The sequence below is a fragment of the Camelus dromedarius genome, chromosome 8, assembly GCF_036321535.1.
Source record: "Camelus dromedarius isolate mCamDro1 chromosome 8, mCamDro1.pat, whole genome shotgun sequence".
NCBI lineage: Eukaryota > Metazoa > Chordata > Mammalia > Artiodactyla > Camelidae > Camelus > Camelus dromedarius.
In genome coordinates this window covers 6784857-6798658 of record NC_087443.1, presented here as the reverse complement: position 1 = coordinate 6798658, position 13802 = coordinate 6784857, and the positions used below count along the sequence as shown (strand labels likewise).

The 13802-nt window shown below is 39.2% G+C and overlaps 1 protein-coding gene across 5 annotated transcripts in view; it reads right to left on the bottom strand.

Annotated features, from left to right (window-relative positions):
- Positions 1-12526, bottom strand: part of TSNAX (translin associated factor X) — a 394977-nt gene extending 382451 nt beyond the window's left edge. For 2 of the 5 annotated variants that reach the window (XR_010381834.1, XM_064487872.1), the window contains exons 1-4: positions 12322-12512; positions 11677-11781; positions 9133-9247; positions 4656-4786 (exon numbers count right to left, since the gene is read on the bottom strand). Coding sequence is in view for 3 of the 5 variants with exons in the window: in XM_064487872.1 (XP_064343942.1) it covers positions 4656-4786; positions 9133-9247; positions 11677-11781; positions 12322-12337 (367 nt within the window). In the remaining 2 variants the exon portion in view is untranslated. Of the gene's footprint in view, positions 1-4655; positions 4787-9132; positions 9248-11676; positions 11782-12321 lie in introns of all 5 variants that reach the window. The other 3 variants (XR_010381833.1, XM_064487870.1, XM_010995424.3) reach the window with 3 other exon arrangements.
- Positions 12527-13802: the final 1276 nt, after the last annotated feature.

Genomic DNA, 13802 nt, shown 5'->3' with positions numbered 1-13802 from the left:
ATATTAGTTAGGGTCTAAACAGTTTTGTGCACGAGAATGTCTCAAAGTTAAATGACAATTTTTAATATGATCACAGTGATATAAACTAAACTAATAAAAGAAAAGAAATATTTTTTCCTCTGAGATGGAAGACATTTTCCCCAACTGTTACTTTTTCAACAAGAGAAAAAAAAAAAAAAGACAAACAAAAACATGACAAGGCACACACACAAGAAAATTTAAGTGACCTATTTCAAGCAACTAATTATTTGTCATTTGTTTATCCATCCCCCGGGACCATCTGTAATCTACTCTGATAAGAAATGTGTAGAAAACAGACCTAACTTTTTGTTGTTGTTCAGTTATGAGTAGGATACTCGCTGCCTGAGCGCAGACAAGTGTCCCTCAGGGAAATGCTCTGCGTGCCATTAGCACTATTCTTAATGAGGAAAAGCACACAGCGCCTTTAGTTCAGTGCCAGAATTGTTTTATCTTCAAGTCAAAAGAACAACTGTTTGGAGTAACACCAAAACAAGCACTTAACAATCACAAGCCGCAAGCTATTCATAAGCATTGCATTGTTAACGCTACTCTGATTATAAATAACCTTATTTTATCAAATAAAATATCTGTCAGCAAATTTTTCAGTCCCAGACACCTACTTGACTGCTTTATTCCTTAATTTTTAAGAAAAAACATCTTTATTGCTTCAATTGCAAGAACCTCATTTTATTTTAAAGGCTTCCTACAGAAAAGTAAGACACAGAAGATCCTAAAATTTTTACTCCGTGAGTTGGTAATCTTCAAAGAAAATTTTCAAATCCTAAACAAAGGTCGTAACCAGACCATGGTGCTTATAATGACCTTCAATGACAGAGTGAAGGGGGCACCTGAAGAAAGACTGCTCCCACTTTACTAATGCCCTATCTAAACCTTCTCCTGATTTAAGAAATACTCTGCTGACAATGAAATGTCCCTTTTGCCCTTCTTCCTCCATTTCTCCATTTTGTTCTAAAAGCCAAGCACAACTTTCTGGGTTTCTTTTTGTGTCACTATCTCTATGGTCCTTGCCCTTATGTAATGCCTTTGCTTACACTTCACTCACTGGTGAATAAAGGACACACAAAATAGATTACTGACTGGGCCAAAGACAGCAAATCTACACTATCCCCCCAGATGTCTAGGGAACTTTCAGTGGTCAGGACTAGTGGGCTTAATCATGAACTAATAAGGAATTGAAAAGTTTAATCTAAACATGACGTCATATAATGACACACTAACACTGTGAGGGAAATATACAAGTCTTGTAACAGTACAAAAGTTTTAAGCACAGAGTGAAGTCAAAAGTGAAGACAACTGTGGTCAGCTTTTATTTAACACGCATTACACTGCCATGACTTTTTACAGGATAAGCTTACTCTGTGAGGTGATGGGAAAAAACGATCGAGGTTATGGAAGCTTTTCAAACTTACCTTTAGTTACCCAAGTTAGTAAGGATACTTGAAGCTACAGGACGGGATTTCTATTAACTCTGATGCAGTAAGAGATTCAGACTGTGCCGCTTCTTCAGATGAAGAACTTTCTAGGGTGGGGGGCAGGGTGAGTGTGGGACAGCTCAGTGGTAGAGTGCATGCTTAGTATGCTTGAGGTCCTGGGTTCAATCCCCAGTACCTCCATTAAAAAAAATTTTTTTAATAAAAAATAAATAAATAAAAAATTTTTTAAAGAACTTTCTAGAAACTCGCTCCAACTTGCTGCCCCACCACCAACTCCACCACCCAGCAGCCCCCAAGACTGTAAGTGTGTATCTATTCACACACAGCAGGACCACTGTGACTGAACTATTTAACCTCCACGGCTCTCGCTCTAGTACAGTTAAAGACAGGGGAGGGCGAGGGTACAGCTCAGAGGCAGAGATGTGTGCTTCGCATGCTCAGGTCCTGGGTTCGATCCCCAGTACCTCCATTAAAAAAATAAATACATAAACTTAGTTACCTCCCCCGTTCAAAAAAAGAAATAAAAGAAAAAAAAATAGTAAAAGACAGGGGAAGGAACAATAGTGATAATTCCCTGGGACACCCTTTGGTAGCATAATACTCACATATAAACTGATAAATACCACTGCTCCAAATCTGTATCCCTGACAAGAGTCTACAACACACTCCTGGATGCCAACCTCCCTGAGGACTGACCGAGGTGAACCTGCGAGATGTTCCAGGTTACCTCCCCGCTCCGCCTCCACTTCCACTGGAAAACGCACATGAAAACTTTCAATCAAAAAGAACATGGCAAAAGTTGCCCCCAACATCATCTGCCCTGTCAACCAACTAGAAAGGACAGAGTACCCAAGAGAGGTTTCACCAAATGGGTTTAGACAGAGCAGCATCAATGTGAAAGGCATGGCTGTTTTCACCAAACATACACATCCTTTCACCACAGGAATACCATGCAGGGAGTTATTACTGATATGATTTCCTGATACAAAGAACTGCTCTGGAAAAAGAAGCTAAGAGCTCATCAGTTAACACTGATTCTTTTTGTTAAAAAAATGAGTAGTAATTTACATAAAGCACGTAAGTCTTAACTATGTAACTCAATGAATTTGTACGTATGGGTTACACCTATGTAACTCCACCCAGATCGAAATACAAAACATTTCTATGGTTCCTGAAGGTTCCCTCGTGCCTCTAGTTTATAACCCTGCCCGCAATCTCCACCCTCAGGTAACCACTAGTCTGGCTTTTATCTCCCTAGATTAACTGTGCCTCTTTTGAACGTCAGAATTACAGTTAGATACTCTTTCGTGTCTGCATATTTTGTCAACAGAATGTGAAATTTGTATGTGCTGCTGCATAAATTTCTCACTTTTTACCGCTGTGCAGTACTACACTGCACAACCACACCAGTGTATTCATTTTCCTATGGCTGGGCAGCTGGGCCACCTTTTGCTTTCAGGGTATCACAATTACAGCTGTTACGTACTTTCCTGCACATGTCTCCTGGTGACGTAAGCCTCACTCCTCTTGGCTACGCACCCAGAAGTGATCACACGGCAGTCACGTGTTTTTAGCTACAAAGTGCCAAAGTCTTTATATGGCGGTGTCGGTATTTATAAGTCAGTCACGCTGGTGAGTGAATGGCATTCCCTCATGGTTTTACTTTACATTTCTCTAATGAATAATGATGCTGAGCACTTTTTCATATCTCAGTAGTCATCTGAATATTCACATTTTTGAGGCTCCTATTTAAGTTTTTTTGGTCCATTTTTAAAATCGTCTTCTTGTTGATTTGTGGGACTTCTTCACATATTCTGTATGTGAGTCCTCTATTTAATGTATTTAAATGTCTTCTCAGACTTCAACTGGCTTTTTTGCTTCCTTAAAGATGTCTTTTGATAAACAGAATTTCTTAATTTTAATGGAATTCAATTGATCTGTTTTTCCTTTAGTAGTTAATGCTTTTTTTGTCATTAAAAAAAAAATCTTTCCTCCCACAAGATCATGAAGATATTCTCCTGTGTTTGCCTCCATACGCTTGTTTTAGCTTTGACTTCACTCTTCTTGCCACCAGGATCTCTCATCTTCTCTCCCAGCCCTGCCAAGTCTGTCATGTGCAAGGGTGTGCCACCTGGCCACACAAACTGAATTCATAAATCTTTTTTTATTATGTGTGCTATTACTTTAAAAACCAAATAAATCTCCAATAGTAAATAAAAAATCATGATGATGGGAATGTATCTCCTTTGGGAATATACTGCAGTGACTCCTGAATAAAACTGTTTTGAGTTATCACTTTAGTTTATAATCATACACCTCCAGCTTCAACTGATGTATGCAGGCATTTCCTCTGATATGAAGACATTTCAACACAGTACACATTGACATTTCTGAAGAACAAGTGCTGAAATTACAAACATTTAGACTAAAATTGGACATACACTGAGCAGATACCAAATAAACTCATTTGCCACTCACTGGAACTGACCTGAGCTCAGTGGAGTCAGCTATTTGACAGAGGAACACAGAACTTTCATATACTTCTAAAAATATGAATCGACCTGTGACTTTGTCTTTTCTGCAAATTTCAGGGTACATCTGAATTATACAGTGTCTCTCCTATCAGTGAATTCTCATTAAGAAAAGGATGAAGAGGATCGGATCAAGCACTTTAAATATTCATGCAGCTAATTTGCAAATAATGATCATCACCAAGATCCAGTACTTCCTGAAACTTTTAAAATGAATATATGAAACCCAATATGATCCTAGAACCCCAGTATGGAGCAATACTACGAGCTGCTTTGGCCCCCCTGGCTGGTTAAACGTTCTCTTCTGGGAACCTACTGTAACCAAAACATGGAACCACAAGTGAGATACACCCGAGTGGGAAATGAGGCGTGCCCGGCCTGAATACACCCTGCACACTCAAGAACAAGTTCATCTGTTAACTCTTCCCTCAATTACTTCATTAAAATCTATCAATGACTACTCCCACACAGAAAAATAAAGCCAATTTAACAATTTTTGATTACCTTTACATTACTATTCAAAGTCCTAATTTTTTGAACCAGTAATATTCCATCAAGCGCCAATTAAAATTCATGCAACTCACACATGAATCATGTGACACACTATGTTTTTTAAGAACATTTATCGCTGAAGGGAGCCGAGGCTTACCTGTGGTCATGGCTCTGTGGAACTGATGCATGTCTTCCCCTGAGAGCTCTTGGGCCGCCTGCAGTATCTTCTGTCTGACGCCATCCACTTTCATTTCTGATTCAGTGAGTATTTCTTCCATATCAGGAGCACTATAATCAAGATATTGGGAACTTTTAAAACATCAGTCAGATGTTTCAATAGTGAAAAACTGAAATACTCTACATATCAATCAAACAGAGCTAAGTAAATATTCGATGTATTTGGCTACTAACTCAAAAGTATAATTATATTCTATTAAAAGTATGTAAAAACTTGAAAAATGATGTAAGTAATGAAAATGAATACATGTATGTATATGTATGACCAGGACATTGTACTGTGCACCAGAAACTGACACAATGTAACTGGCTACACTTCAATTAAAAAAAAAGTGTGACAGCTAGTATCAAGTGAAAAGAGAAGAATAAAAAGTTGTGCAGATAATACGACCATAACTGCAAGAAAAATTACGTTCATAAAAATATGACATCTGGAGATGCCCACTTTTAGTCAGGATGGAGTTACATGAATAGGATTTATCCTCCCACCATTAACAACTAAGAAAAATACATAAATACACAGACACACAAAACAGTGGTTTTCAGACACTGGACAACAGGCAGTAGGAGACAGTGATCTCTGATTAAGGGTGAAAAAAAGGACATGTGCCCTAAGACTGTCCCATCTGATTGCCTGGAGGGTTTCCAAGTGACAGTGTGCGGATAAGAAACCTAGGTGAAGCCTGCATGTCTCCCTCAGCAGACAAGGAGTTGGGATTCAGGGTGATCAAGGCGGCTAAAACTTGCAAGGCAGAATAACAAATGGAGAAAACTACACAGATAGAGTTTCAGAGATCTACACAGGGGACCCACTCAAGTCTGCAGCTGAATTCTGATCAGTGCAGACTTAGAGGAAACTATCCACAGCTGAAAAAAGACGCACCCTAAGTGAGCAGGCATACCAAGCTCCCAGCTCACCCAAGGCCAGAAACAGCTGAGGCACCACCAGCAGACAGACACCACAACAAATATTAAAGGACGTTCTTCAGGCAAAAGGAAAATGATACCAGATGAAAATGTGAATCTATACATAAAGGAATAAAGGATGCCAGAAATGGTAAATATGTGGATAAGTTTTAATTTAAAAATTAAAAAATCATACTGTTTAAGTAAAAATAATAACGTATTTTGAAGGAGCACAAAAGCCAAGCTTGTAGAGGTGAAACGGAAAAGGAAGTATACCATTACAGTGTTCCTATACTATATCTGAAGTGACATGCAGGCTGTCTTTATTTCTCATAGTATCACGTTAACTGAAATCTGTGCATATCAACATTGTGATCTCAATTTGCAAAGTAACTGTTACCACAGACCCCTGCAAAGGAAAGACATGATTCTAATATGTGTAAGTTTCAATTAATACAGTATTGTGCAAATTAAGGATAGTAGACTCACAAGTTATATGTTAGGAACCATAAAACAATCACTATAAAAACAAAATAAAAACCTATAGCTAATAAGCTAACAAGTAAGATAAGGTGGAATTACAAAAAATACTCAATCCAAAATAAGGCAAAAAAGTGAAAAGTGAATCACAGACTTAAATCCAACCATATTCAATAATCACATTAACTGTAAATGGTCTAAAAACCTCCATAAAATGCACAGATTGGATAAAATGGATAAATGGATTAAAAAACAAGATAAGAAATCCTCTTTAAATAGACACAAATAGATTAAAAATAAAAGGATGAAAAAAAGATATACTCTATCAACACTAATCAAAAGAAAACTAGAGTAGCTATATTAACTTCAAAACAAAGACTATTTCCAGGGATACTATCAAAACAATAGTGGGTCAAGTCATCAAGAGAACAGAACAATCCTAAATGTTAATGCAGCAAAGAGCTCAAATACATCAAGCAAAAACTGTTAGAATTGCAAAAGGAGACAAATCAACAATTATAGTGAAGAGATTTCAACTCCTCTCTCAGTAACTGATAGAACAAGTATACAGAAAGTCATGAATGACACAGATGACTTGAACAACCCTATCAGCCAACTTGACTTAACTGACATTTACAGAACACTACATCCAACAACAGCAGAATACACACTGTTTTCAAGTGCACAATATCCAGACAGACCATATTCTGAGCCAAACCAACTTTCAGTAAATTTAAAAGAACTCAAATCATGGAAAGTATGGTATCCTTTCTGACAACAATAAAATCAAAAACTTAAAGATGTTTGGAAAATTCCTAAATATTTGGAAACATACCTCTAAACAATCAATGAGTCAAAGATGAACTCAGAAAGAAAAATAGAGTATTCTGAACTAAATAAAAAATTTTTATAATATTTGGAGTACTAAATGCCTGTTAAAAAAGAAATGATCTGTTTAATTTTTGATCTCAGCTTCCATCTTAAGAAACTCTTTAGAAGAGGAGCAAGTGAATTCAAAGTAAGCAGAAAAAAGAAAATAACAGAAATCAATGTGCAAGAAAACCAAAACATACAGAATATCAATGAAATCAACAGGAGGCCTTTAAGATCAACAGAACTGATAAACCTCTAGCCGGACAGATCAGGAAAGAGAGGATACAAATTACCAAGATCAGGAATGAGAGAGAGGACATGACAACAGATTCTACAGAAATAAAAGGATAATCCAAGAATATCATGAGATGAAACGAAAAAAATTCCTTGAAACACCCAACTATCAAAGCTCACCGGTAAAGAGCTATCTACCTACACCCATTAAAGAAAATAAAAGTACAGTTAAAATAGGAAACCTGATCATTAATAGTAATTATCTTTATGTCCTCTGACTGATTTCCTTCATAAAACAGTTTTACTCTCTGTAGTTTGTAAGTTTTCTGAAGTTTACGATCTTCTTAGTTTACTAATCCAAAAATGTAAATATGGACACAACTATGACTTTTTTAAAATTGCATAAAATATGAAATCTGCTCACTGATAGTGCTTATCTTAGCACATTGTCACTGACTGACTTCTTTCACTCAGTGTCTACTTCTCTGTCATTTTTTACTTTTCTAAAGATTACTATATCCTATGTTTACTAATGAATATTTACTTTTTTTGGAGAACACATATTTAAAAGATGACTTTACATAATAATGTGGCTTTTTCTAAAATACCAAGTTCTGACGTTACAATTCTATTATTTATTTAAACTGCTGAATAGTGACAGCAATTGTTTTAGAATTGCAATTTTCACTGAAAAAAAGTGTTCATAATTATGATTAATTATGATCAGTGATGCTTCTTTCCATAACATAAGCTCAAGTGTGTATAAGCTGTCTGAAAACTTCTTAAGAAAATAAGCAAACACCAATTTTAGACTCAAGTATGAAAAAGAAAAGGTTAACAGTGCCACCTTCCAATAAATCTACATATGGCAAATTTGCTTCCACTTAATGGAATAAAAATTAAATCATCTGAGAGTTAACCTAAAAGCTGTAAGGTAGTGAACAGAATACTTCAATAATACTTTAATAATGAAAAGCTCATAAATTATATTTGGTCTTTCTTAAATACTTTGTAAGATACATTTGTGGAAAGCCAATCATTGCTATCCTTGAGGCATCTGGAATGTGTAATGTAACAAGAATGTCTCCTTGGGAGTTGCAGAGTAAGTGATTTCCACCCCCATGGAGAAGAGAGAAGCAAAGAAAACTAGTCAAATGAAATATGAAGCAAATAAAGACCAGAAATGGAGATTCATAAAATATTCCTGAATCTCTATAATTCACTTCTCTCCTCTTGAACTTTGACTTGTTTAGTCTGGCCTCTGTTACTTACAACCAAGAAATCTATTAAATACACAGCGCCTACCTAGAAAAACAGTGAAGTCCTAGAGAAAGAAATTTCAAAGAAAAATGAATGTCACAGAGCTGAAGGTAGAAGAACTTTCATAGAATTAAGTAGTCAACGCTATCATTCACTATGAAAATATAAGTAAGAAAACAGCAGAAGAGTGTGTACTAGATTTAGCAATATGAAGGTAACAAAGGCAATTTCAATTTCAATTCTGAGGCAGAAAGCCAAACTGCAATGAGCTGAAAAATGAACGGGAAGGTAAGTGAAGCAGAATTTAAAGTTTATCTGATATTAAAATTTTTCCAACTATCATCCAGGCAAAGCTTTAATGTATAGGCCCTAAGAAGCCATTAAGATTTTAATATTTTCACAAACAACAGCTCTATGTTGGTGAATGATCTTCACAGAACACAAATCTCTAGCTGCTCTGAAAGTAAGAATTCTTCCCTCCTATTTCTATTAAAATGTTTACTCTTACAATCTAACTGCTAATATCCTCTGATCCCAGTGTTCACAGAGCAAGTCAGCAAGTTACTGTCCATTGACTTACAATACATATAAAATATGCCCCAAACTGTATCCAATTTGAACAAATTTTAAAGATATTTACTGACCTTGTAATCCTATGGAGGAGAAAAATTGTCCTCTTACTTTCAACAGTTATATCCCGACTAAGTTTCACGAGTCTCTCATATTTGTCATGTCTTGCATCAAGTTCCTGTTGAAATGCTAAGAACACATCATCATGCCATAAGCATGCTTATTCTATACCCAAAGGCTGTCAAACAATATTGTCACTATACACAAGAAGGCAACTATTACTTTATGAAAATGAAGGGGACAAAGCCATCTTATTTATTTTTAAAGTACTTGGAAATCAAACATTTTGCTTTGAATAGCCAAGAATAACCAAGATATTCTTTAAATACGGTATGCCATAACTGGATTTCACCACTCAGAGCCTCACAATGAGACGTATACTATTGTAAAAGAGTTTGTTGTATTAAACATGACATTGTCATCACAAAATTATCACACGTAACTACTTACAAAATTTTCTTTCAATTACCTCAGTAAATTATATGAAGTTATTTTTAATTACCTTGTCATATACAATACAAATATCTACAAAAAAGAAACTGAAGTTTTTAAATTAAAAGTTTATAAACTTTAATAGCATCAAATTTCCCAATTTTAAGAAATAGTTGTTGAAATACCCATAAACCACTTAACTGTCTTAATAACCACTTTATTTGAGAAGCATTGTCACTCCAAAGACCTAGCAAGTTGCCTGTCCCATAAGGAGCAATCCACACATCTATTTTGCATGAAAAAAACCCCAGAACATGAATAAAGTATTAACCACATTAGTAGCTGGCAAGGACCTAAATATATCTAGTCTTTTATTACTGAGATAATAATTAGGCTAGGATTTTGCCTGATATTTCAAGATAATCAAATGTATCCACTACTTATTATAAACACATTAGTGACCACTGTGAACTAGATACTATGAATACAAAGTTAAATAAGGCAGTTTTTATCCTTAAGCTCAGTCCAATGAGGTAGAGATGTAAACAAATAATTAAATGTGTTCATGCTGTAATAAACATATATAAAAGGTTCAGTAAAGCAGGAACTACATTTTTCTTGTTCATGACCTACACATGCTAGAACTCGGATGCTCAATAAATATTGCATGACTGAATGGGTGAATGTTCAACAAATGCAATGTTTGTCATCAAGTTTGCTTGAGCAGAAAATCAGACAGGCTTCGAAGGGAAGAAGCTACTTGCGCTGGGACTTGAAGAAAACCACAGCACAACAGATGGGCAAGGGGGCACCATGTCAGAAGCCATCTCAAGCTTAAAGAGAACTATGTGCACAAAGGCAGGCAGAAACCTGTAAGAACAAAACATGCTTGGAAACAAGCAGCTCGGTACAGGGTGTGTGAGTAAAAGGTGGGCAAATACCTAACCCGATGTAGTTTTTCCACTGAGGATACAGCTTTTTCAGTATGCTCTCTACTCAATTACAACTAGTTGTCTCACTCCCTGAAGATCACTGTAGGTGCTGTGGTGGTTTTAAAATACGTCCGCAAATTAATTTGACTCCACCCTTCAAAAAGGGGACCCTAATTCCCTTCCACTTAAATACGAGGCAGCGTTTTTAAACTGCCTCATTTCTAACAAATAGAATGTAGCAAAAGTGACAGCGTATGACGTCCAAGATTAAGATAGGAGAACTGTGGTCTCCTCCTTTCTCTCAGTCTAGAGATGCCAAAACGAGGACATTCAAGCAGTACTACGGAGGGGGCCACATGCAGAGGAACCCAGAGCTGGTCATTGGCAGAGGCATAACTTGCCAACAGCTGTGGATCCTCCAGCCCAATTCCGGCCTTCAGGTGACTGCCTCTCTTAGATTCCTGAACCACAAAAACTATAAAGAATAGGATGCTGGACAGAAGACGAGAGTTAGGTGAATTCTGTTTTGTTTTGTTTTGAAAAGAGAAACAACGTGACCAAGTTAATATATTGAGAAAACGTAACAGTGAATACATATACATGTTTGATTTACTAACAGATGAGTTCCCACACTGTGCAAAGTGCTACAAAACAAAAACGCAGTCCCCGTCTTCCAAAGTCTAGCTGAGGGGTGGAGTGGTATAGCTCAGTGGTAGAGCGCATGCTTAGCATGCACGAGGTCCTGGATTCAATCCCCAGTAACTTAATTTAAAAAAAAACAACCCTCAAAGTCTAGCTGAGGAAACAAAACCAATACACGGTAAAAATTAAATATATGTACACATATAGCTAATACATACACACTTAATACATACACCTGATATAAATAAGCATATATACCTGATATATATATATACACACACACACCTGGCATATATGTATGTATCACGTACGCAGTAATTTTTAGTTACGTGGCATGTTTGATGTTAATTAACCATGTTTACCAGTGAAAGTATAATGGGAAAAAAAGTCAAGACTTTTGTAACCTCAACTTTTACGGTAGACCTAGATCCACCGCAAACCCTCCAGGAAAATTCTTGAAGCTGTTTCCGTGGGCACAACATGGATAAATGACTCTCGTCACAATCTCTTTAGCTGTCTTCCGTTCACCAGCTTACATGATGGAGAACTTACATTTGAAGGCCAACATCACGGGTGAAGATGAATGAACATCCTTCCCTTCTCTTCTCTGGTTATGTGGGAAATTGTCATGCTTCCTTTTCCTGAACCCTCCTGACCCTTACGTAGAGAAGGAGAAAACGGTTGGACAGGGCTCTTCCATCACCAAGAGTTGACAAAAACGTAACACAGGCAGTAGGGGAGAGTATAGCTCAAGTGGTAGAGAGCATGCTTAGCCTGCACAAGGTCCTGAGTTCAATCCCCCGGACCTCCTCTAAAATTAAATAAACCTAATTACTTCCCCTCACCAAAAATAAGAAACACAGGCAAACCCCTCCTTCCCTTTAAAACCAGCTATCTACGGGCCCTCGCGAAGCAGAGGCTTTCTCAGCTGATATTATGACATTAGAGCAGCTCTGCCCTCCCCTCTCCAAACCTTTGGCTCCACCAAGGGGACCCTTGATCTGGCCATTACCCCACCAAGATAAAAACGGCCCGAGGGTGTAAGAAAACGAGGAGGTGTAAATAGTGCCAATGTGGCCAGGAAAGTCACCAGGGCCGCAGCCCCCCGAGCATGCAAGGGGAGAGGGTAGCCCTCAAGGGTGGGAAGTGGGAAATGCGACAAAAATTATTAACACCCAAGGCTGCAAAGGACGCCACCTTCTTTGCTGCTCATGTCGTCACGGCCTACGGCGAGGAGAGAGGAAAATGAGCGCCCGGGAACGAGCGGAGCGCGTAAAGCGGCGGCGGAAGACCCCCAAGCGGCGCCCTTTTCAGCCGGCCGACGTCGACGCACTGGCCGGAAGTGTGAGCCGCAGCCACTCAAGCTTCTCCCTTCGCGCTCGCACACTTCCGGCCTGCGTCCCGGCCCCGCCGCCGCTGGTTCCGCCCCGCGCGTGGCCCGGGGGGACCTCGCGCCCGCGCGGCGGCGTCGCGCCTGCCCTCTGTCACGCCTGAACACAGAAGCGACTGTACACGCTTCTCTGCGTGAGCTGTTCATAAAAAAAACACGATACCTCCTCCTGAGGGTGAGCTAGTGTGAAGGTGAGAAAGAGACGGAAAATGTACGTGATTTTTTTTTTCTCAAGGCACCTTCGGAACACCCCTGCGTGGACCCCGCCTCCCGCGCGGTGCATACTGGGGGTTGTAGTTCGCCGCTGGAGTCGGCCCTGCGAGGCTCGGGATAGGACGGGGAGGAAAGGAGCAGGCTCGCGTCTCTCGTGGGAAGGTCTTCTCGGGATCGAGGCCGAGTTGGGAATTACAGAGTTAGGAGTTTTTTAATTAGGTGACGCCAGCAGCTAAAGGATGGCAATAAGCAAATCAATAAGCGGATAGCGTCGTTGGTATTTTCTCAGATGAAAGAAAACCCGCCCCTGTATCCCCCGCCCCGGAGCCCGCCGTCTTCCCCTTTCCGCTCCCTCCTTCCCGGTCGTCCCGCCGCGCGCCTTCTCTCCCGGCAGCGTGGGGCCAGGCTGCCTGCGTTCACAGGGGTCTCGCCCCCGAGTGGTTGTGTGACCTCGAGGACGTGATTCGCTTGTAGCTCAGTTTCTTGGTCTGTAAGATAGGAGGAGAGTTGGACCCTCCTTGGAGGATTATCTGACCACTACATGAGTTACTGCCAAGGCGCACAGCAGGGCCTTCCACATAGTAAATGCTCAGTTAGTTATTAGCCTTGATCTCATTCTCCCACCCTCGCTTTCCAAAAAGAGAAAGAGAAGTTAGTAATAATAATAGCGAGTGCGCACCGCTAAATTGTGAGCATTTAGTTACGGGCAGGTACTGCCATCTCTTCCTAGACCTTGTGGCCACCGCAACCCTGACCCCGTCTTAGCAACAGGGCCCTTGTAAGCCTCCATAACGGTCTGTTGATGAACGACGGTCCCAGCCTGAAGATGGGCCCCTAAATGGCAATCCAGCATCTTCTGGATTAAAAACTCAGGCTGGGGCTTAGTTCATCGGGTGGCCAAGGCCCGGTAGGGAAAACACAAGTACTGTATTTTATTACGTTTGAATAACCTCCATATTGTAAGCGCCTCTTGTGCACAAGATCTTAACTCCTTGTTGATTTAGGAACAAAGGAACAGTAAATGAAACAACTTGACTAGTATATGGCAGTGATCTCAAGCCTGCGACAGGCCTGT